General features: G+C 54.9%; 1 protein-coding gene across 12 annotated transcripts in view; it reads right to left on the bottom strand.

The window, feature by feature from the left end:
* ARAP1 (ArfGAP with RhoGAP domain, ankyrin repeat and PH domain 1) overlaps window positions 1-23,713 on the bottom strand; it is a 61,925-nt gene that overhangs the window by 24,412 nt on the left and 13,800 nt on the right. For 6 of the 12 annotated variants that reach the window (XM_044751923.2, XM_044751925.2, XM_070490769.1 and 3 more), the window contains exons 2-11: window positions 20,001-20,094; window positions 15,372-15,923; window positions 4,045-4,211; window positions 3,368-3,435; window positions 2,594-2,724; window positions 2,307-2,462; window positions 1,855-1,924; window positions 1,429-1,549; window positions 816-1,018; window positions 206-312 (exon numbers count right to left, since the gene is read on the bottom strand). In XM_044751923.2, the coding sequence (XP_044607858.2) occupies window positions 206-312; window positions 816-1,018; window positions 1,429-1,549; window positions 1,855-1,924; window positions 2,307-2,462; window positions 2,594-2,724; window positions 3,368-3,435; window positions 4,045-4,211; window positions 15,372-15,880 (1,532 nt within the window). In that variant the 5' untranslated portion in view covers window positions 15,881-15,923; window positions 20,001-20,094. Of the gene's footprint in view, window positions 1-205; window positions 313-815; window positions 1,019-1,428; window positions 1,550-1,854; window positions 1,925-2,306; window positions 2,463-2,593; window positions 2,725-3,367; window positions 3,436-4,044; window positions 4,212-4,487; window positions 4,655-10,082; window positions 10,250-10,510; window positions 10,870-15,371; window positions 15,924-20,000; window positions 20,095-23,713 lie in introns of those variants that run through there. The other 6 variants (XM_044751930.2, XM_070490772.1, XM_044751928.2 and 3 more) reach the window with 4 other exon arrangements.

Genomic DNA, 23,713 nt, shown 5'->3' with positions numbered 1-23,713 from the left:
TGGCCAGAGGGAGGTGGGGTAAAAGGGAGATTTCTTAGAAAGAAGGGATCAGAGCAGGCTAGCAAGTGAAGGAAAAGGACAGCAGGGGTGAGTAGGGCTGGGAAGGGAGGGGAGAGATCCATCCTAGAACAAGGAGCAGCATCCCATATGGCAGGAGAAAATTCTGGGCGGGAGTGAGGATGCAGTTGAGCAAGGGGAGGCTCACCTGAAGATGCGGTAGGGGGTGGTGAGGTCGAAGCTGCGCCGGTCTGCTTCCTTCACGTTGCCCACACTCATGTCGATGAAGGTGATGCCAATGCCCAGGTGGTATTCCTGGCAGGCAGATAGGAAGGGGTGAGGCAAGGCCTGGGGGGTGGGGCTCAAGGCCCAGGGAGGGGACAGACAGGAGGGGAAGGTGGTACCTTAGGGACTAGAAAGTGCCTAGGAGGGAGATAAGGGAGGGCTCAGGAATCTGGGCATGGGAAAATGAACCCGGGCTCAGAGGCCATATAGCAATAGGTAGGTGGTGCAGGAGCCAGGGCAGTGATGGGAGGGTAACATTCAGGGACCAGGCAGGGGACGAGGTCAGAACTAGGGGCAGGAAGGGGGCAGGCTAAGGGCTGAGCTCCATCAGGTGAAGGGAGAAAGAACAAGGGCAGGGCTGAGGGAGCAGATGAGCATGGGAGGGGCTGAGGGATCAGGTAGGCCTGGGGAAGGGCTGAGGGACTAGGTGGGCAGGGGGCAGGGCTGAGGGACCAGGTAGGCAAGAGAGGGGCTGAGGGACCAGGTGGGCAGGGGGTAGGGGAAAAGTTGGCAGCCTGGCGATTCCTTCACACCTCCAGATTCTTGTAGAGCTGCACTTTGTCCCCTACCACGGCCACATACAGTTTATTCTTGAAGCCACGTAGCTCCAGGCTGCCAGCGCGGTCAGGTGGCTCTGGGCCTCGAACACCCAATGGATAAGCGCTCGACAGCCGGGCCCGGGCACGCTGCTCGGCCACCGCCTGCTGCAGGGCCTGCATCCACTCCTTCCGCTCCGCTGCAGGCAAAGGGGAAGGAGGAAGCCCCGCTCAGCCTGGCAAGGAGCCCCCCGAGGGCTCCCAGTTCCAGGCTCCTCAGGCAACACCTCTGTCAGAAAGCCCACCTATCTCTGACTGTCTCAGAGTTCTCTGACTTGGACGAGCTCAGGCTCCAATCCCAGCTGTGCCACTTCGGCTGGGCACGCCATCTGCCTATCCGAGCCTTTTCCCCATAAATGGGAACCTGGGCTTCTGAGGACTCAGTGGGTGTCTCAAGCACAGAGCCGGCCAGGCAGTGCCCCCTTCCCTCCCCCACCTCACAGAGGGTTGACTCCTCTCTGGGTTTGACGTGGGGAGAGCAGATGTACCCTGGTTCTCCTCCCGCCCTTATAAGACTGAACTGCCAGTCTTCTCCCTGCCCAGTCCCCACCATCACTCTCTGCCCGGAAGGCAAAGGTCCGGTTGTTCGTGATCACTTCAAACTTCTGGTCCCCGATGGCAGCCACGTGGGAGATGCAGGCCACAGACACAAAGCGCTTAGAGTAGGCATCCTGGGAAAGAGAGGAGCTCTAGGGGTTGGGGTGGGGCCCCCAGAGGCCCAGCCCCTCCCTGAACCCTCAGCCTCAGCTGAAATGAAGGCTGCAGCCCTATCTTCCAGAGGGGGTCAGGGACAGCCCCTATGCTGACCCTGACCACAGCCCACAGCCCACAGCTCCCCAACGGGCCAGGAGGACACATATCAAGTAGTCAGACTGGAGCACTGGTGAGGACTCAGCTTCACCCAGGTCCAGTGTTGGGGTTCAGTCTACGACCAGGCTGGAGCACGGGTCACGTCAGGCACCAACATGAAACTCACCTTGTTAGTATCAAAGTATCGCAGGTAATCGGCATCCAGTCTCACCCATCGCTTCTGATAGATATAAGATCTGGAGAGGCAGAGGCAGAGGCAGAGGGATAACAAAGCAAAGGATTGGGGATTAGGGGGGAGGTTCCAGGATTACCCCAGCCCCCTATGGCAGCCACATACAAAGTTAGGAAGAGCCAGGTTGAAGGATCCCAAATGATCACTGAGAAGACAGACTTTACCTACAGCAAGAGTGACCGAAATCAGACTCAGAGTAGGACTTCCCAACTTTAAGGGTAATAAAACATAGGTCTGATGGGGATGATGGGTGGTTACAGTCTGCCTGCAGGGAGACCTGATTAAATAACCTTGGCTCCTCTGGTTTTTGAGTCCATGATACCAGTATACTAGAGCACTGCCTGCCCCATGCCAATCACCAGAAGGACCCAACAGGCCTCACTCACCCCTGTGGTGGGTTCTTGTCCAGCCAGCCGGCCTTGATGACCGGTGTGACAGGGGTGGGGCCCCCAGGCAGCCCGTCCATGGGGTATGGTGGGAGCTCGGGGATCAGGAGGCTGCTGGGCAAGGATGAGCTCAGGCTGCTGGTGTGCCATCCACCGCTGGGGGAGGAGAAGATGGAATGAGGAGGGCTGGGGTGGGGGCTCCTGTGAGGGAGGGCTGAGGAGATGGGGGCTGGGCTTGGGGAAGGATGGCTGGGTGGGAGAACCAGCAAAGAGGAGCGGACACTCACTTGGGGACGCCCTCATAGGCGTGGTCATCCTCATCTTCATCCCCTTGGTCATCCCCAGACAGTTCCTCTCCCTCGCTCAGGAGACTAGCCACACGCACGGCCCGTGGGACTCGGCTCACTGGGGGCTCCTCCTGTCCTCCAAGACCCGCTCAGCGTCATGCTTCCCTTTGAGGCCCAGATCACATCCACGCAGGGGCTGCCACACCCCCCTCTGTCCACTCCATCCCGGACCCACACAACTCAGCACTTTTACTTCTGTTTCCTCACACTCCCCTCCCCCACTGGCAGACTGCAGAGGGACCCAGGGAAACAGGGTCACAGAGACAGAGCAAATCAGTGCAGGCACCAGCCCACATCAGAGACAAAGACAGAAAGACAAAAGGATCGAGAAAAAGACGCAAGGGTGGAAACTGAAGACACAGAGAGAAAGGGTGACATGGGGACACAGAAAGTGAAACAGAAACAGAGGGACAGACACTCCAAGACGGATGTGCTGAAAACACCGAGAGAAGAGGGCACACACAGCCATGCAGATGCAGCTGAAGACTGTAGCTGGAGCCCCAAACCAGAGCCTCCAGACCCCCAGCCAGTGCTCTGGGGCCGTGCCTGACTCCTGACCGCCTGCACGGCAGACAGTGAAGAGGGAAGGGAACTCTCCTGGGAGCCCGCTGCCTTTCTCTACCTGGTGGTCCCAGGGTCTGAAAGGCAGCTGGGCAGCCCCCCCTCCACGCTGACAGGCAGCCAGCCCAAATCCTAACCACCACCCTGCCCCACCTTCTTGGTCATCACGCCAGCTGGGGCCCCTGGCCCCTCCTCCAGGACCTCATCGTAGTCAGAGTCATCTGGGGAGAGATGCGGTAGGGGAAGACTCAGAAGCAAGGAGCTTGGCCTCCCCTCCTGGGCACCTGGGCCTGGCTTCACAAAGGCCACCCTTGACCTGAGAGAGAACCCCACCGCCACCCAGGCCTGGCTTTCAAGAGGCAGCACAGGGGACAGGAAGTGCTATTTATATTCTCGGGCCTCATAGGACGGCCCTGGGGGTGGCCAAAGGAGAGGCCAGGCTGCCACAGGAAGGTCTGAACAGGCAGCAAGCTGGGGTGCCACGGGCGGGGACTGTGTCAAAAAGGCTAAAAAAACCAAAGAGAATCAAGGATCAAGAAAGGGGGACAATCCAAGGAAAAGCAAACCATTCAGTCTTGGGAAATACTCCCAGACTTTAAACCATGGGCAACTCAAGAGGTTTGCCACATGCCGGCACCCAGCAATTAGCAGGTCAGACAGGCTGGTGCTGTCTCCATTTTGAGGATGGAGAGAATGGGCTCACTGTCCAGGGCCACACAGTGGGCGGGTGGCAGGGCCCAGGAGAAAGGGGAGAGCGATGCTCGCAGACTCTCGAGGGCCCCAGTCCCAGGCCACCCACCCAGAACCCCATGCCTGGCTCGGGCACTCACCGAACTCTGGGAGCAGACGAGGAGGTTTCGGGGGGATCTCCGGGGCGCTGGGAGGTGGAGAAGGGGGGTGGGGAGGCCCCCGGGGGAAGGCGGCTGGGGGCTCCTCAGGCTCTGGCTGGGTAGGGGACGACAGTGGTGGCAGCAGTGATTCCTCCTTGGCGGGAAGGCTGGGAACAGATCAAAAGTTGGGCCCCAAGGGGTGAGCTCAGTGCAGCTGAGTCACTGGGCCAGTGTCACCAAGCGACAGGGCCAGGACTCAAACCCACTGAGCCCCCAGCTCACCTGAGCTGCAGCAAAACTCAGACAGGAGCCCTCCTCTCCACACTGCCCTCCTGGCCCCGCTCCCTTGCCCCAAACCCTCCAAGCCTCCCCCAGAGCCTAAAGGCAGCAGGCACCTTCTTTGGCCTGCGTGAGCTGGCCCCACATTGCTGTGACAAACTCACCTGATCCCACCCGACTCCTCTTGCACACCAGCTCCTCGTCTCTACTATCAGTCCCCCAGAAACCCTTCCCTGACTCCAAGGCCAGGTTCGGGCCCCTGGGCTCCCACAGCCAGTCTGTCACAGCACGGATCACACTGCTCCCTGCAGGCTGAGTGTCTCCCGAAGGGCTTTGGCGTCAGAGATGTGGGTTTAAATCTTGCCTCAGTATTAGTTCCTGTGTGTCCTGGGGCAAGCACCTAGCCTCTCTGAACCTCAGTCTCCTCTTCTGTAAAGTGGGGACTACATCACCTACCTAGTGGGGTGGATGGAGGATTAACCAAGACAAGGGTGTCGTATGCCAGCACACAGGATGCACGAAGACCACCAGCTGGAACAAGGGGCCTGCCCCACGCATCCCGCAGGGGCCAGTGAGGAGCATGAGGGTGGGTGGGCAATCTACCCCACAGGTTGTTTTCAGGCTGGTCTACGGCCCCAGTGTTCCTGACAGTGATGGACAGCATATGACCACCACAAGGCAAGAAGGGCTGGGCGTGATCAGGATGCCAGGCCTTGGCTCCTGCTGTTGCCTCCCCCAGGAACACCCATCTCCCTGGTCTCTGACTGGAGAACATCTCCTCATCCTTTCTCTCCAAACTCAAGCCCCCCTTCTCTGGAAGTCTTTCCTGACCCCTCCTTCACGCTCCCCCTGCCCACATTCCCCTCTGTTATGAGCTTTAGACAAATTATTCCAAATAACACTTTTTAAAAAATATCTCCCTCCTTTGGTCCAGGTGTTGTCCTGACTCCGGTCTGTGTGCTCTCAGGACCTGTGGCTCCTCCCTGTCAGCCCGCACTCCCCTCCTCTCCGTGTGCAGGGAACAATGAACAGAACCCTCCCCTTCTGTGGAGAAGCTACCTGCAGCTGGCTTTCCTACTCTGTTCCCCCAGAAACCTGCTAAAGGTGGGAGGTCAGCCATGCTCCCAGACCACAACGCCTCTGGCGAAAGTGGCCAAAAGTGGCCCGAGTAAGGAGCTGCCCCTGGACTGGGAGAAACTGTGAGTGATCTCTCGACCTGGTGGAGAAGCCAGAGCTTTTGGCTCAGCTGAGTGTGATGGCTTCAGCCTGGGCACATCCCGTGCAGGGACCTGAAACCACACCTGTGGGGTTGTTGGAAGACATGTTGGCTCCTTGGGGCAAGAGGTTTGTAAGCCAGGGTGGCTCCCACACCTGTCCGCTGTGAGTCTCAGTCTGGCCCCCCGAGTTGTCCCCTGGAGGGCCACATAAAATGGCTCCTGGACAGCCATGTGGCTGGTGGCACTGACTGCTCCAAGGACCCCACAGCAGAGGAAGACCTGCCACTGACCTGGTGGCAGCTGCTCCCACCCTATATGCTTCTCAGGGAATCTAGGCCACGCGGGCCTACGGTAGTCCTGAGAGCCCGCATATCCAGCTGGGCTTCAGAATCCCCCCTGGTGGGCGCTGCACCAGGCTGTCTCCCCTCCTTGACCCTGAGTCTCTTTAGGGCGGGGCAGTATCGGACTTGCCTCTTATCCCCACAGCCCAGCACAGGGCTTGGCTGACTTAGCAACAAGAGCATGTTAAATGGGTGGGTGGAGAGACGGACGGGTGGATAGGTGGATAGGTGGACAGGTGGGTAGGTGGATAGGTTGGCCATTAGGGTTGAGAAGGAAGCAAACGAAAGGGTGAATGATGATGAAGAGGCTGTGAGTATCCACAGGCCCGAGGGCACGACCTGAGGTGTTGCCCCCAGGTGGTCAGGTACAACGTCCTTGGACACTTCTCGACAGGCAAAGCACTCTACTACACACAGCCTCGCAGACTCCAAGAGGAAGGGGCCCTTGGGGGCCTGGCCTGTGATCAGCTGAGAGCAGAACTCCAAGCTGTGGGGCCAGGACCAGCCAGACCGACCCAGAGGAGGTGGGGACAGACTCCACCCCTCTACCGACAAGCAGGGCTCAGCGGGCCTGGCTCCCCAACCTGCCCCAGCACTGAGGGCCAGTGCTGCGGGGAAGGTAGTGGCAACAGAGCATCCTTAGAGCCCATGCGAGGGATCTGCCCCTCCTGAGGCCTGCCTCCCCAGCATGTGGGTTCCTTCAGACCTTCTTCACGAGTGTATGCTCGGCACTCCTCAGGGATTCATAAATAAATGAAGACCTGGATTAACTAATTCTCATTAATTCCTTCATTTACTCATCGCTAGGGATCTATAAGATGTGGCTTATTGTTACTCCCACTTTACAGATGAGGAAACTGAGGCACAGAGACATGAAGTAATGTGTTCTTGACCCCTCAGCTGAGGTTTGCACTCAGGTAGTCCAGCACCACAGCCTGCAAGCTCAACCATCGGTGGCAAATGAGGCCACAGAGGGGATCTGAGGGCTACTCTGAGGGCTGCCTCCTCACACTGGCCACCCCGACTCAGGATCTAGGCAGCTGTGGAATTGACGTTCGGTCCAAGAGGGAATGTGATCACAGCTCTGACGGCTACTGTGACCATAGAAGGGAGAGGGGAACAGATGCAAAGAACTCCCCTCCCAGTAGAGCATTTGCAGGAAAAGGACTAGGTGCCAATAAGGTGGGAGCAAGGGGGCCCCTCATAGACCTCCAGGCCTTGTTCTAGCCACCTCCTCCAGGAGGCCTCCTGGCTGACCCCTGCCTGCCTACCACAGGGGACCCAGGTCATGCTGAGTCAGGGCCAGGCTCAGAAAAGGAGAAGTAGTGTCATGTAGGAAAACCCCAGGGGAAGGGACAGTGCCCACAGAATGGTCCCACCGAGCCCAAGTTCTGGCCACTCAGCGCCTGGACCTCTAAGAGTGGCCCCAGCTCCAATCTGCAGCTGAGGCCCAGCTGGGATGTTTCCCACCAACCTCTGACCTACGAGACCAGAAGACTGGCCCCAACCCAGAGCCCCAACTCTGAGCATGTGCTCTGTAGCCCCACCTCCAAGCCTCTGCTCACACCGCTCCCTCCGCACTGCCCTCTCCCTACCACCCCAGCCCATGGAAAGCCCATTGCACCTCAAAACACGGCTCACTGGCCTGTCCTCCAGGCAGCCTCCAAGATGCCCACACAGAGCTGCTCTCCCCCTGCCCCACCCCTGGCTCCCCGCTCCTTCCGCCCTGTTCTCCTCCAGCCAAGTGACACGTGGGCCCTTCTGCTCTCCCCACTATGCCCACAGCAAGACCAGGTACTCCCGGGCAGGGGCTGAGGCACCCCAGCCTGGGCCCTCGGCCTAAGAAGGGCTATTGTACTGGATTAGGGCAGATACACAAGCCAACATTAAATCTAGGAGTTGGGGGCCATGACAGGGTCCCGAGTCAGGATGAGTAAGAGTACAGTGACCGTCTAATCCACCGTACAAACCAGAATGTTTCTGAAAGTTAAAGAGGCACTATTAACAATGATTTGAGGGCAACAAGTGTAAATAGAGCCAGTCCCGAGCTAAACGCGACATGTGGTCGCTCTAGTTAAGAGATGGAGCTTTGGAGCCAGGCAGACCTGGGCTCAAATCCCAGCTCAACTGCTCATCAGCCTGCAACCTCATAGAGCAGGTCCTTTCGCTCCGAGCCCCACTGTCCCCTCTGATCTGCTTCCAGGCTGACTGATAACTCGATAAGGAGAGCCACTCTGCATGTCCTCAGCACAGCTCTCTCACTAAGGCTCTGGCTAAAGGAGGCTCAGGCTCCACAAGCTGAGCCAGGCACCTGCTTCAAAGCCTCCTCCTCCTCCAGGGTGGCCACCGGCTCATCCTCCATATCTTTCTGTCCACATCAATCTCTGGCCAAAGGAACTAGAACTCACCATGAGGGCAGGGGGACCACAAAGTGGGGCAGCCGGAATATCTCAGACTGGCCTTGAACCCATCCCAACACACATTCTAGCCACCCCTGACTGAGCTGCATTCCAGAAATGCATTCTCTCAGGCCTTTGCACATGCTGTTCCTTTCACCTGGAACTCTTCCCTGTCTGGCCACCTCCTACTCTTCCTTCAAAAGGTCCAAATCACACATCCTCCCCCTCCACTTTGTGCTTTCCCTCACGCCCTAGGCTGGGCTGGGGCCTCCTGGGGACTCCTCCAGCCTTCACACTTCTGATCTCTCAGTCCAGTTATGTCTGTCAATGTTTACTTCACTAAACTGACATCAGAGGACCAAGGACCCAGGCCAACACCCTGTCCTGGAGTCCGGACCTTCCCACAAAAGTGTCACACAGGCTGGCCTTAGAGGCACCTGGCCAAATCCCCACCTCTGGACTCTCACTCACCAGCGGGGCCGACAGGCGGGGTCAGGCCCAATGATCTGGACATATCCGTCTCCCACCCTGACTGCCCCTTCCCATAGGGAAAACTTTCCCAGCCGCTCACTTCCTCATTCGTGCCCTGGCCTGGCCCTCAGTCCTACACTTCTTCCTTCCTCCGTGGCTGCCCCAGCCCTTCCTTCACATCATGAGACCCGAAGGTCAGCCCCTCCAGCACTCCCTGCTCTGTTCTGTTTACTTCCGCCCAGGCCGCAGCACAGAAGCCCTCCATGGGGTTTCAGTTGCTTAGATGTGATGTCTGCAGAATGCCTCTCAGCTTTTGCACATGCTGGGAGCCCCCTCAGGCCAATCCGTCTCTGTGCCACAGCATCATCCAACACAGAGAGGGCTTCGGCGAGTGTGTGTTGAATGACTGAATGACCACAACCCTACTCATGTCCTGATCACTAGAGAAGGTCAGCAGCTCACCCACCCCTCCACAGAGCAGCGCCCGATTAACCAGGTATCCACCCTGACAACCAATGCCTCACCCAGCTCTTAGCACTTCTCCGTGAAATAACAGCTAGCACTTGCTGAGTACCCACTATGTGCCAGGCATTCTGCTGGGGGCCTTTTTTCATTTAATCCCCACAATGACCTGGATCATCAACTCCACTGTGCTCAGGACACGCCTCCTCCTCCAGGAAGTCCACCCAACTGCTCCCTCTTCTAAGCTTACACATACTGTTGGGTCCTTCATGGCACATCTACCAGCAGGCCGACACTGAGCTTCCCCACAGGCCAGCCCTGCTGTCGTGGGCAGGAGGAGACAGAGGCCTGGGTCTCCCAGGGCAGCTCTGTGCACTTCCGAGGCCTGGCCCTGTGCCGGCTGGTGAGGGCAGCAGGGGCAGGAAGTTCAGCCCTCAGGGAGCTCAGGACTGTACTGAGCCCCTCTCCCCCATCCCGGGTGCCCAGCCCAGGGCTGGCCCGGCAGGAAGAGAAGGTGCAGGTGTCTGCTGGGCCCTACGGAAAGGTGAGCCAGGGGTGCAGGCCAGGGCCAGGTGCACGGACAGGACCTGGTAAGAGGCACCTCTATGTCCCCAGGGACCTGAGCACACGCTGTTGAACTCATTAGGGACCCACAGTAATCAGGCAGAGGGGAGGCCAGCCCAGCCCCCCAACAACACAGGCACCCACTGCACCCCAGCCTGGGAAGGAGGAGTGGGAACCACACTGATGAAGTGCCAGCCCTCAGCAGGTCTCCCTGTCACTCTGGACTCAGGGGGCAGGCAAGGCAGTCAGCTGGGAGCTGCCCAGAGCCACTGCACCCTGTAACTTGACCCTGAGAGAAAGCACACCTGAGCCTCCTGAGGCGTCCTCAGGGGGGTGGGGGAGCCAGAATGGAGCAGATCAGCACTGGGTCCCTGAAGGGCAGAGACCCCACGGAGGAGCAGTCTGTGCGGCCCAGCAAACAGGCACGGTGGATCCCAGTGGACAGGACAGGGGCTCATGCGGAGATGGAGACCTGGGAACCCAGGGCAGGGGAAGGGAAGAGAGAAAAGGAGAAAAGGAGCAGGGGAAAAACAGAAAACGTGGAGAAAGTGAAAGAAGAGAGAATATTCTGAGAGCAAAAAAGGGAGTAAGGAGAAAAGCACCACAGAAAACCCAGCCAGAGATGACAGACAGACAGACAGACAGAGATTCCTACCCTCCCAGGCCCTCAGAAGGAGCCCACCTCCTCCTTCCCGCCCCCCTGACAGCCCAGCCCAGGGCTGCCCCTGCTCACCCTCAAGCCGCCTGGGCTCTGGCCAGGCGGCCCAGCAAGTGCTCCGGCGCTGCGTGCTGCCGCGCAGCCTGTGGCCGACCTGGCTGGGCTCGCAGACAGCCTGGCCCCTGTTCCCGGGGTGTGTCTGAGGACTGTCTGGGTCCAGGTAGGCTCTGCGTGCCTGTGATTCGTGTCCCTGCGTGTCTGTGATCACTTGTCTGCGTGTGTGTTTCTGTGTACAACTGTGGATCTGTCTGGGAGAGAGTGAGTGAGAGTGTGTGTGTGCGTGTGTGTGTGCGTGTCTCTCCCCCTGCATCCAGTTCTGGTCTCCCCTGGCTTCCTGCTCTCCGCCTCCCCCACTCCCTGCAGCCCGGGCCAACACACACTTCCTGAAAACACTGACTGAGAGAGAAAAGTCACCCAGAATCCCCTGGGGCAGACACTTCCTCCCCGCCCCCAGGCCGCCCCCCCACTCCAAGCTGGAATGGGACAAGCCACCCCAGTGCCGTCTAGCAGAGCCTTACAGAGTGGACGCCCAGGAAGCCCTGGCCCTGGCTGGCCCCTCCCCACCCTCACAAGGAGGCTGGGAAAAAGGCTCTTTGAAGAGAGCAAGTTCTGCCCTGACAACAAGTGATCAGCCTTCAGGAAGTCCAGGGATTGGCTGGGCTTCAGGGCAGTCAAGGGTATGGATGGGAGTCCCCACAGTCTGACTCCAGCTGGCAGCTGCCCGCTCTGGGCAAATACTCTCTCTGCCCCAGGTATTGCCAGGCATCCAGGCATCAGAGAAGGAAACTGAGGCCCACAGCAGTCTGAGAGAGGCTCTGCAGAGTGACCCTGGAAATGATCCCTCTGCCACTCTCGGGGAAGCCGGCTCAGAGGTTCACATCTATGATACGTGGAGCTGAGTAGACTGGGCCCCAGGCCAGAAGGCAGGGTCTGAACACGAACTTCCCCTCTGCAGGGCTGCGTGACTCTGAGCAAGTTTCTCAGCATCTCTGCACTCATCAGCAAGTTCTCTACTACATGCTTAAATAATGGTGGAGGTGCAGACCCTTTAAGGGGGAAGTGGTGTCCTCCCAGGCCCAGCAGAATGGTGAGCGTGGTTTTAAGAGGCCTCACCCAGCTGCGACAGGAAGGAGGGGAACCAGCCCTCTCTGTGAAGTCCTCTCTCTTTCCAAGATGTCTGGGGCAGCACGGGTTGGTAATGGGAAGGGATCTGGGGTGCTGAGCTCAGGGCCCTTTAACCCTACTGTCCAGTCCGACGTGTGCTGAGGGCACACAGTGGGTGCTCAGTCAGCATGGGCAGCACATACACTCAGCGCCTGGCAGCAGGGACGCTCCTGCAGCTGCATCTATTCACTCAGACAACGTACACTTTCTGCGGGCCTCTTAGGCACCCGGCACTGCTCCAGACGTTGGGGATTCAGCGGTCAACAAAATCCACAAGGATCTCAGCCCTAATGGAGCTGACGTTCTAGTGGGTTCATCTTCTTGGCAGCACAGGCACACACAGGCTCACAAACTGGCTCACACCTAAGAGCGCACAAATACACACACCAATTCACATCACCCACAGCACATACTCACAAATGGACTGGGGCTGTTGGAGTCCCCACTGGGCCAGGACATGTGGGCACACGTGTGTGTGCACACAGGCCCTGATGAACAGGCATACACACCACACACATCACCACTGGAACTGCATAAATCCCCACATGCGTGTACATATTAGGATCACACGTCACCTCCCTTAGGACCTGTGCAGACGTGTGAATACACAGACACGCTACTACCCTGACAGCTTGCACAAACACACACAAACTGGCCAGGTGTGCCCTCACATGGAGTCACTCCCTCAAGAGTACACACAGGTACACACAGCAGAGAATCCCAAATTCTGCTGCAGAGCCTGGTGATGGTCTGGAGCCGGACAGAAATGCTCACTCAGTCACCACATGATCTGGTGTAGGAGGCCCTAAAATTGAGAGTGAGAGTCACTAGAGGGTGCAAGAGAGGACAGGAATCTCAGAAAACGGGGACTCCTGTGAGGGGGGCAGGCGCAGGCCAGGCTGAGGAGTCCTCCACTGTGTACCAGGGAGCCTGGGGTCACAGGAAGGGGCTGTGAGGGGACAGGGTAGCTAGTCAGGTTCCAGCCTAGCCCCCACCTGCCTGGCCTTCACCTATTACACACAGATGAGGCTCCATCTGCCACGAGCTTTCCTACCACTGAGCTTTAAAGACTCTGGACACCCCGGGAGCCCAGGGTGATAGGACAGCAGATGCCCACAATCCCAAATGTCAAAGTCCCCAGGACACAGGAGGCCAGGCTGGGCAGCTCACCTTCCACTACGCTCTGCCCTAAGGAATAGTCCCAAACTGTAATGAAGAATTGTCTATAAGTTCTCTCAGCATGGAATGAGTTTTGGGTCCTCTAGCTACAAGGGGCAGACTCCTGACCATGGGAACCTGGCCTCCCCTAGAAGTTGGCCAAGTGGTAAAGTTCAGACTGGGACTCTGAGAGTGGGGGCCAGGACCCTGGGGTGCGGACAGAACCCTTGCTCTTGCCAACAAGTCTCCTGAACTCAGACGTTAGCACCAGGAGGGCCAAGGAGGGCACCTGATGGGGTAATAGGCCCAGAGCAGCTCTTAGTCGGAGTCACAGCTAACTGGGCCTGCCCCAGATATCCAGTCTCCTGGAACCCAGGCCTCCACTCCCCTACTGGGGGCTTTCGTGAGCTCCTTATGGACAAGGCCCTGCCTCCTGCCTTTGTTCACCCACTCCCACGCCCCTAGAGACAGACAGACAGACAGACACATACACACACACTCTCTCTCTCTCCATCCTGATGATGGAGTCAAAGGAAATAGAAATTACTCCTGCATGCAGGAGAACGGCGACTAGAGGGCGCAATGGCACCAAGAAACTGCCAAGTAGGCTGCAAGACAGGCTCCCGGAGGGACCCCAATACTGCCCCCAAGTTGTGTGAACCTGGAAAGGCACAAACCCTTATTGTGTTTCCACCAATCAAACCTCAAAACACCACAGCCTTGGCTCGGCCTTCAAGGCCCCTTTACTTAATGCCCCTCTCTGGGCAGGGAAAACCTCCAGACCCTCCCACAGGGGCTCCCTGAGCGTTACTTGGCATGGATCCAGCCAGTGCTCTCCTCCCTTCTCTGAACCTTAGTTTCTCTGCTTGAAAACAGGACACAAATCCCCCAGAAGGCCTGAGCAGGGAAGAAACGGGATTGTGTAAGCAGGGCACCCAGCATAGTGCACAGCACAGTCATGCACCACATAACGACATTTCGTCAGTGACAGACCACATATGCGACAGCAGTCTCATAAGATTAGCACCATAGAGCCTACGTGTGCAGTAGGCTGGACCATCCGGGTTTGCGTAAGTACACTCTATGATGTTCCCACAACGATGAAATTGCCTAACGACGCCTTTCTCAGAACACACCCCTATGGTTTGACACATGACTGTAATAAGGACCAGGAGACCTCTCTCTGCACATCCCTCCCTCCTCCAAGAAGCCTTCCCAGATTAGACTGACTTGATCCAAGTGCTACAATAAATCTCCACTATACCCCTGAATACTTATCCAGCCCCAGCTGGGGATGCTCCCTCCCGGCTGGGCACGCCAGCCAATGGCAGGAAGGGCGGGCACATGTGAAGGAGGTTAAAATGGAATGTCCACAGAAGTAGGAGGAAACTCAAGGAGTACTAGGAGCCAGGAGGGGAGAAAAGAGTTCTGAGGAGGAGGAAGGGTGAGTAGGATGTGGCCTGAGAAGTGTCCCCAGGAGCTTGTGACATTTGGCAGGAGCAGTGTGAAGGGAGAAGACAGGAGCACAGCACCAGGCCCTGGGCAGTTTCTGCTCCCCCACAGTGAGCTCATCCCCCTGGGCTCCCTGTCCTGGGCTCCCCATCCTGGCTCCCCATCCTAGGGTCATTTCTGTCCTGGCTCCCCGTCCTGGGCTCCCCGTCCTAGGGTCATTTCCGTCCTGGATTTCCATCCTGGATCCCCATCCTGGGCTCCCCATCCTAGGGTCATTTCTGTCCTGGATTTCTGTCCTGCATCCCTGTCCTGGGCTCCCCATCCTAGGGTCATTTCCATCCTGGATTTCCATCCTGGCTCCCCGTCCTGGGCTCCTGGTCCTAGGGTCATTTCCGTCCTGGGCTCCCCATCCTAGGCTCATCACCTAAAGCCCCATTTCCTCCAGATGCTACCTCCTGATGCCAGAATGTCCTTCCATCTCCCAGTATCTCACATTCACCAGGCCCCAAACTTAACTCCAGACTTCCTCTCAAACTCACTTCTGTCCCTGGGTCCCCAGATCAGTGACGGTACCACCATCCACCCAAAACGGAAACCTGGATACTGCTGTGTCTCCCCGTGCCTTCTCTGCTCGTGCCCAGGCTATCCCCAAGTCCCATGCACTCTAGGAGCCAGCTCTCGCTCCAGTCTGCCTCCTTCTCTGCAGTCGTGTTAGCACAGCCTACACGGGGGCCTCTCGCCTGGCCCTGTGCCCTCTCACTGGTCTCCCAGCCTCCTCCCCCATCAACCTCACCAGCAGCCAGAGTCATCCTTCTAGCAGTCAGCTTTCAGCCGATCACTCTGCTTAAAACCTTCCTCGCTGCCCCCCTGGCCTTCACAGCATGGCCCACCAGGACCATCTGCAAGCCTCACCAGCATTCAGTAGTCAGCCACACCGTCCACTCAGAGTGCCCCAGACGGCGCTTTCCAGCTCTGAGCTTTGCATATGCTGTTCCCTCCACCGAGGCACCTTTCTTACCCCAGTGCCAAAGGCCACAAATGCCCCCTACACTCTCTAGGGTCCTCTGCCATGTTCCTCCCACCCTGGATGGCATCCACTCACCTCACAAGCAGGCGGGAGGACCCAGTGCGGGGGGGCACAGGTGGAATGCTTAGCTCTGCCAAATGCCGCTTGGCGGGCAGTGGGGGCACCACAGGGTCCGGGGCAGCTGTGGACGGTGCGGAGAAGCAGGCAGGTGGAAGGCAGCTCCTCCGGGGTGGGATGGGTGGGGCAGGCAGTAGCCCCTCATCCTCTCCCGCTGTGGGTAGTGGCTCCGGTGGAGTCGTGGGCGCAGGCGGTGAGCGGAAGACATGACGCTTCATGGGCACGGGCCGTGGGGTGGAGCGGGGTGCAGGGGCTGGGGGCGTGTGGGCACGGAGCAGGCCAGCCAGGATACGGCGACGGTGGCCGGGGAGTAGCATGCCCATGTCCACCAGGCGGGCATCACTGAGGCCTTGGCACTCCGTGGCCCACAGCAGTCCGTGCTGCTCAAAGAGCCCGGTGTACTGCTCCAGGTGCAGAGCCCGCAGCCACTCAGCCACTGACAGAGCTGCATCCCCGGCCTCTGCCATGGTTCCTGCCAGCAGAGGCCAGCCAGCAGGACTCTGTCCCGACCTGGAACAGACAGATGGGCACAGGTGAGAGGCATGACCAACCAGGTGTAGCTCCTCAATGAGCAACCCTCTGTGGCTCTCCAATGCCATGCGGTCAAGCTCTGTCCTTGAACTTTCTCCCCTGTGCTTCACGTGCCAGGCAAGGCCAGGTACCGCCAGGTCTCTGAACACACACGCTTTTCCCTCTGCCTGAAACCTGACACTTCCACCCCCACCCTCCATCACACCCCTGTGGCTTCCTAGCAGCCAGCTCACATCTCCTCCAGGAAGCCCTCCAGGACCCCCAGAGTTGGTACCACCCCTAACCCCCATCCACAGCCTCAGCCACTGCTGCGAGGCTGGCAATGGCTGTGTGTGGCACACACACCCTCTACTGCCCTCTGCACAACCCAGGCAAGGGCCTGATTCCTTCTGAGGCACCAGTTCCCAGCTGAGGGCCAGGCCCAGGAGCTTAGCCAGTACACGTGGGACTGCAGGATACCAGGGCTGGACCCCCTGCAGGCCTAGTCTAGGGGCTGAGCCGCACCCCACCTCCATGCCCCTGGAGGAAGCGGAATGCTGGAGGAGGTAAGTCAACCCAGCATCACAAGCTTCTGGGGCTCTGGCGCTGTGAATGAGTCACCCCTCCCACCACCAAGGCGGGAAAGTAGGTAATGTATAAAAGGCCATTCATTCGTTTGTTCATTTGAAAGAGTCTCATACTGGGCCATGGAGACTCAGGTCCTACCCCCATGCTCCAGAGCTCCTGGCCCGGCAAGAGTCAGAAACGGACAACACAGAGAGACAGCGATTCACAGATCAAAAGAGAAAAGTCATCTGATCATCTCCACAGACACTAAAACTCAGTACCCAGCATACTTAAAAACCTTACCAAAATAGAAAAGGACTTATCCTTCCTTAAAGTAAAAACCAGCACCACGCTTAATGGGAAAACAATAGAAAAACTTTCATTAAATTGAGGAATGAGACAAGGATATCCACTTCTTTATGACTACTACTATTATTATTATTATTATTATTACTCACATTGCTCTGAAAGTTCTGGAGAACAAAGATAAACAAAAAGGTATAAAAATTAGGAAGGAAGATACAAACTACGAGAATATATGAATATGAATAATATGAATTTCGAGTTGGAAAATCCAAGAAACTCAACTGAGAAACTATTACAAACAATGAAAGAATTTAGTAAGATAGTTGGTTTCAAAATTAATATAACAGAAATCATTATTCATAAGCAACGACCAGGTAGAAACCAGGATGAAAGAACCCATTCACAACAGCAGCACAAAATACAAAAACATCAAGAATAAACTTAACAAGGGATGTGCCAGATCTATAGGAAGTCAAATTTGGAGCATTACTGAGGGGCAGAAAGAAGATCCAGACAAATGGAAAGACACAGCATGCTCCACATCACCAAGATATTAATTCTAAGTTAATTTATAAATATGCACAATCCTATTAAATACACACACAGAATTTTTTTGGGGAGCTAGACAAGCTGATTGGAAATTTCACGTGGAAAAATAAACAGGCAGGAAGAGCGAGGAAAATTCTGAAAGCAGGGGATGGTGGAAAGGAAGGGTAAAGAGTGAGAATCAGCCTCACCACGTTAAAATATATAAAGCCAGATTAATTAAAACAGTCATGCTACCAGCACTTAAACAGAACAGAAAATTAAAAAATAGACCCAAATACATATAAGAATTTGGTATACAACAAAAGTAACTCAAGCTGGTGGGGAAAAGATGGAGTATTAAGTTGTTGGGAGAGCTGTGGAACAATCTAGAAACAAATTAAGTTGGACCCTACCTCACACCTTACAACAGGATAAATTAGAGATGAATCAAAGATTTCATAATAAAAAATAAAACCCTGGAAGGATTTTAAAAATCATCTCAGAGAGGCAAAAGCGTTTTGGAAATGCTACAAACCCAGAAGGATAAAGAAAAGAGTGAGATATTCAACTGTATAAAAATCAAACATTCCTGCATGATAAAAAAAACACCATAAGCAAAGCCAAGAGGTAAAGGACAAACCAGGGCATGTCTGCCACTCATATGCCAAACATAGGGCTAATTTTCCTAAAAGTTGAAAAGCACCTAGAAATACAAAACAGATCAATAACCTAACGGAATTATGGGCAAAGGATACAAACAGAGAAGTTCACAGAAAGGGAAATATAAATGGCTCTCAAACATGTGAAAAGGAACTTAACCTCCCACACTAAGCGGTGAGAGGTGAGGCATTCCCCGGCAGCCAGCAGCAGGAGTGCCTCTCAAGGGCAGGGCCACAGCAGCTGGGACAGCCCCAGCGCTTCTGCTCTCCAACCCAGCCACCCTCAGTCACGTCTCCTGCGGTCTTACTGGCACACGCTGCAAATGACCATATAGAAGGTTATGGTTTTAGTGCTGCATATAAAAACAAAAGATTGGAAATAACCACAATATCCATAAATCGGAGAATGGTTAACTAAATTACGGTGTAGTCATACAATAGAATACTGAGCTGCCATAAAAAATGAGGAAACTTCTTACATATTGACATGTTGTCATGTGAGTAAAGAAAGGTGCCGAACAGTATATATAACACTCTGCCTTTTAGGTAGGGAAAAAAAAAACAAAGGGAGAGGAGAGATAGGTACGCATCTACTGGTCACTGCATAAAACATCTCTGAAAATATGCACAGGAGACAAGGTGGGGCTGGTTGCCTCTGAGGAGGAAAACTGAGGGCTGAGGGGACCGGGGGAGCAGAGGCAGCGCCAGATTTCACGGGGCCTGACGCTGACATAATTTGGATGCCCTCCTTACAAAAAATACAAGATTATCATTTTGCAATATATAGAAATATCAAATCATTATGTTGTTCACTTGAAACTAACATAAATGTTATATGTGAATTACATTGCAATAAAAAAATTTTAATTAAAAAAAAGAGTATCTTACTTTTGTAAAAATTTATAAAAACACAAGACCATGTGCACACACTGCCTGGGCCCCTCCCTGGGCCCTGGAAGGATCCAGAAGGTCAAGTCCATCAGCTTCCTGGAAACCCACCCCTGGTTGGGAGGGACGCACTCCACTCCACAGGTGTTTCTATCACCCAGATTTTGAACTACGTGAATATTTTTTAAAAGGCTCCCGAGGAACAGAAAGGAAGATAAAAACAAACAAAAATACATTCTTGGGTAAGCCGGCTCTCAACATTGTAAAGACATCAGTTCTTCCAGTGTTAAGCTATAAGACAATCCCAGCTGGGGCCAGGCCTGTGTCCCAGTGGTTAAGTTTGCATGCTCTGCTTCGGTGGCCCAGGGTTTCGCAGGTTCGGATCCTGGGTGCGGACATGGCACCGCTCATCAGGCCACAACTAGAAGGACCCACAACTAAAAATATACAACTATGTACTGGGGGGCTTTGGGGAGAAAAAGGAAAAATAAAATCTTTTAAAAAAAAAAAGACAATCCCAACCAAAATGACCCCCCAGAATTTGTTTAGACAGGCAGATTCTGAAGTTCATAAAAATTAAAGATTTACTGTTAGGTGGAAAAGCAAGGTGCAGAACAGTGTTTTAGGATGTAAACATTGGGGTTAAAGAAAACGTACACACATACATACACACATGCACACATAAACACAGAGTGCCCCCGGGTGGGTTTACAGGAAACTGCCTTTTCCAAGAATTGGCAGCTGGGAGCACAAGGGAGGGAGGGTTACCTTTCACTATATTCTCTGTATCTTTTTAATTTTGGACGAATTTAAAATAAATAAACAAAATCTAAAAGATAACATGATCATATGGGAATGAGAGAGACCATAACTCACCAGGCTCAGAAGGGAATCAAGTAAGCAGATACACCCCCACCCCAAGCCATGGTCCCCGCCCCGGCCCGTCCCATCCCTCCAAAGCCTCCGAGGAGGCTCTTCACAAGGTCCTGGGCCTCACCCTCTCTCTGCCACTCAGCCTCAGTTTTCACAATGGAAAATGGGACCTCAGGTCTCACCTCCACCCACCTCAATGTTGGGGCTTAGTCTGCCCCACCCAGCCCAGCTCTGGCCCTCCCACCTCCTGACTCACCTCCTGATTCACCCGCTGGCCTGCCCAGGACCCGGGGTCCTCACAGAGGCAGCAGCTACGCTGAAGAGCTCCTCATCGTGGCCCGAGGTGGAAGCTGCAAGGACAGGGGTGAAGGAGAAAGTCCGTGAGGCAAGGCCACTTTGAGCAGAGGGACGCCAGGAGGAGGAGGGAAGCAGGGAAAGAGGAAGGAGGAGGAGGGGGACGCGGAAGGGGGAGAGGGTTGGGGAAAAGCGAAGAGAGGGAGGGAAGGAAGCGAGAGATGGGGAAGAGGGGAGAGGAAGAGAAGGAAGAGGAAGGAAGGGTTCAGGGAGCCTAACAGAAGCCTGTGATGTGGAGGTTAGACAGGAGGAAGGCCTCCCAGTGGGGGTGAGGAGGCAGACAGACAGGACTGCCCAGAGGTGGGGGCCACACAGGTGGTAAAGGGGAGTCAGGACTCCCCATTCTCTGGCCCTTCCCCAGGACCAGTGGCTGGGATTGTAGGGGCCTGGCCACGAAGCTGGATGGCCCCCAGGAATGACACGGGGAGCAGGCAGAGGTAGCTCCATGACTGAGGCAGTCCCCCCACAACACAGAGCCTGTCGGAGAGAGATGAGGGACCCTGAGGAGAAAGGACCCTCTCCACCCAGCCTGAGAGCCATGAGGTGGGCTGAGGGCTGAGCAGGGAACAGAGGCAAGGGCATGAGATCCCAGGGGCCCTGCACCTAAACATGTGTAGGAGCCCAAAGAGGGTGTTTCCAGACAGGAGGAGAAGGCACAGGCCATCCCTGAGAGCAGGCCACCAGCCAGCGCAGATGGCCCCAGCTCTGGGCGGGAGTGGGGAGGGATGGGCAGGCCTGGGGCAGGGCCAGCCCATAACAGCTGGGCTCTGCATGATGGCTTTACGGGGGTATTCGTGAACATTTTAAATTTACCTGTTATGTATTTATCTTAGGTAGACTCCACAGTTATTTCTTAGGATAGGACTAAAATAGGTATATGTTTTAAAAGTGAGTATTTTAAAAATAAATTTTAAGTAATTAGTACTTCAGAAAGAATTGGCAAAAAATAGTGGTGCTACTTAAACGGCAAATTTAAAAAACGAACTCTAGACAACACAAATAGTCCTTACTATATGCTAGGTACCTGAGCACTTTTTAAAAACTTATTTAATCCTCACAGCAACCTTATGAGGTACATACCTCATACTTCAAGATGAAGAAACTGAGGCAGAGAGGTTAAGTAACTCGCCCAAAGTCGCACAGTTAGGAAGGGGCAGTTTGAATCGAGCCTAGATCTGCTTTGTCCAATACAGTAACCAGTAACGGCCTCACGCGGCTAGCGAACACGCAAGATGTGGGTGCACAATAGGAGGCGCTGCAGAAAACACACACTGGCTTCTGAAGACAATACAAAAAAGCAAGTATATAAAATATCTCAATTTTTTTTCTATTTATTACATAATGAAATTATAATATTTTAGATGCTTGCATAAAACATATTATTAAAATTGATTTCACCTGCTTCTTTTGAACGTGGCCACAGAAACTTTCAAGCGCACTGTGGCTCACATCACGTTTCTCTTGGACAGTGCGGCTCTAGACTCTCGACCACTCTGCTCTCGTCCTCTCCAAAGCAATCGCGAGCACGAACAGCGGCCACAGGCCGGGCTCTGTTCTAAGGGTTCCACGGCCCCAAACACCCTGCTAGAATGACCAGGGCTAGGAAACAGGAAACCACTTCTGTCCTGGAGGAGGGCCCCGCCCTCTCCTGGGCCTCTCTCAGGTTCCTATTCCTGCACTAAAGGCTTCAGGCCAAGGTCAGACTTGGGGACTCCGCATTGACACCCCTCTAGGACAGACCTGCTGAAGGCCCTGGAAGCATGAGCCAGACCTCAGAGCTGGACCCGCCCTCCAGGCACCTCAGGCTGGTGGAGTGAGACACCACTCAGGCAGCAAAAATAGCCCCTGGGGCCTTCACCAAGCTAGGCTCAGGAAGGCTTCCTGGAGGAGGCAGCTCCTTGAAAAAAGAAGTTTGGAGCAGTGTCCTGATGAGCCATGCTAGAGCCTGAGGCAAAGAAAGAATGGCAATGCTGAATTTCTTTATTTAAGATTTTTGAGAGCCCGCCATAATGGCCTAGTGGTTAAAGTTCACAGCACTCTGCTTCCGGGGCCCAGATTCAGTTCCCAGGTGCAGAACCACACCACTCATCTGTCAGCAGCCATTCGGTGGCAGCAGTGCACACAGAAGAACTAGAAGGACTTACAACTAGAATATACAACTATGCACGGGGGCTTTGGGGAGGAAACAAAAAATAAGTAAATAAATAATAAAATAAAATTTTGACATTTTGTTTATCTTGAGGGGTTTTTTTCGTTAATTTTGATTTTTCAAAAAATACTGCGGGGCTGGCCCGGTGGCACAGTGGTTAAGGGCACACGTTCTGCTTCAGCGGCCCAGGGTTCGCCAGTTCAGATCCCGGGTGCAGATGTGGCACCATTTGGCAAGCCATGCTGTGGTAGGCGTCCCACATATAAAGTAGAGGAAGGTGGGCACGATGTTAGCTCAGGGCCAGTCTTCCTCAGCAAAAAGAGGAGGGTTGGCAGCAGATGTTAGCTCAGGGCTAATCTTCCTCAAAAAATAAAAAAAAAGATGATAAAAATATATATATATTGCTTAGAGGCCAGTCTAGTGGCGTAGTGGTTAAGTTCATACACTCCACTTCAGGGGCCCAGGGTTTGCGGGTTTGGATCCCAGGCACAGACCCGCACACCACTCATCAAGCTATGCTGTGGCTGCATCCCACATACAAAATAGAGGAAGATGGGCACAGGTGTTAGCTCGGTGATAATCCCTCAAGCAAAAAGAGGAGGACTGGCAACAGATGTTCGCTCAGGGCCAATCTTCCTCACCAAAAAAAAAAAAAAAAAGTATAGAGAAAAAGAGCATGCGCTTAAAAATATTATTTATCTTGATTACTGAGCTTTTTGGTGTTCCCCCCCATTATATTTTGCATCTGAGGCAAGTGGCTCACTTGCTCCAGGCCAATCCTGGCCCTGATTTGGAGGCTGAAGCCCTTCAGCTGCTATGAGATATCACTCAGTCTCTGCCCCTAGGGAAGCAGGGACCCGGCAGAGGGGAGTGTCATCCTGTTGCAACAGCATGGTCACAAGTTGGGGGATTCCCCTCCTCCACCCCAAGAGCCCAGCTCAGACTTTAGCACCCAACCACTCCACCTGCCCCTGCTTCTCCCATCTCCCCACAGGGCCTCTCTGCTGTGCCAACTACGGTCCCACCCCTGCTCAAAGCCCTTCCACACTTCCCAGTGCCCTCAAGGCCAGCTCCTCAGCTGCCCCGGTCCTGATGTTTACAGATGAAGAAACGAATACCCACAGGGAGGAAGTGACTTGCCTAAGCTGTCCATGACATACCCCCAGCCCGAGCGAGGCTGGGCCGGCCCACGACTCCCACCATTTCACATTTTACACCAGGCACCAGCCTGGCACATGGGAGCCTCCGAAACTGTCTGCTGACAATGAGTAAATAAACCACATCCTCCCACCTTCAGGTACCGATTCCAGGCTGCTTCCTCCAGAAAGTCCTCCCTGACCACCCACTCAGGCTCCTAGGCCTCGGAGGCTGAGCCACACAGCTCAGCACTGATCTTGCTCTGCCTCTGGTTGTTCCATTTGTGAGGGTCCATCTCCACCCAACCCACAGCCTGCACGCCTTCTTGT

The sequence above is a fragment of the Equus asinus genome, chromosome 20 (genome assembly GCF_041296235.1).
Source record: "Equus asinus isolate D_3611 breed Donkey chromosome 20, EquAss-T2T_v2, whole genome shotgun sequence".
NCBI lineage: Eukaryota > Metazoa > Chordata > Mammalia > Perissodactyla > Equidae > Equus > Equus asinus.
The sequence above is the reverse complement of the archived record's forward strand: the minus strand, read 5'-3'. Positions and strand labels throughout refer to the sequence as shown.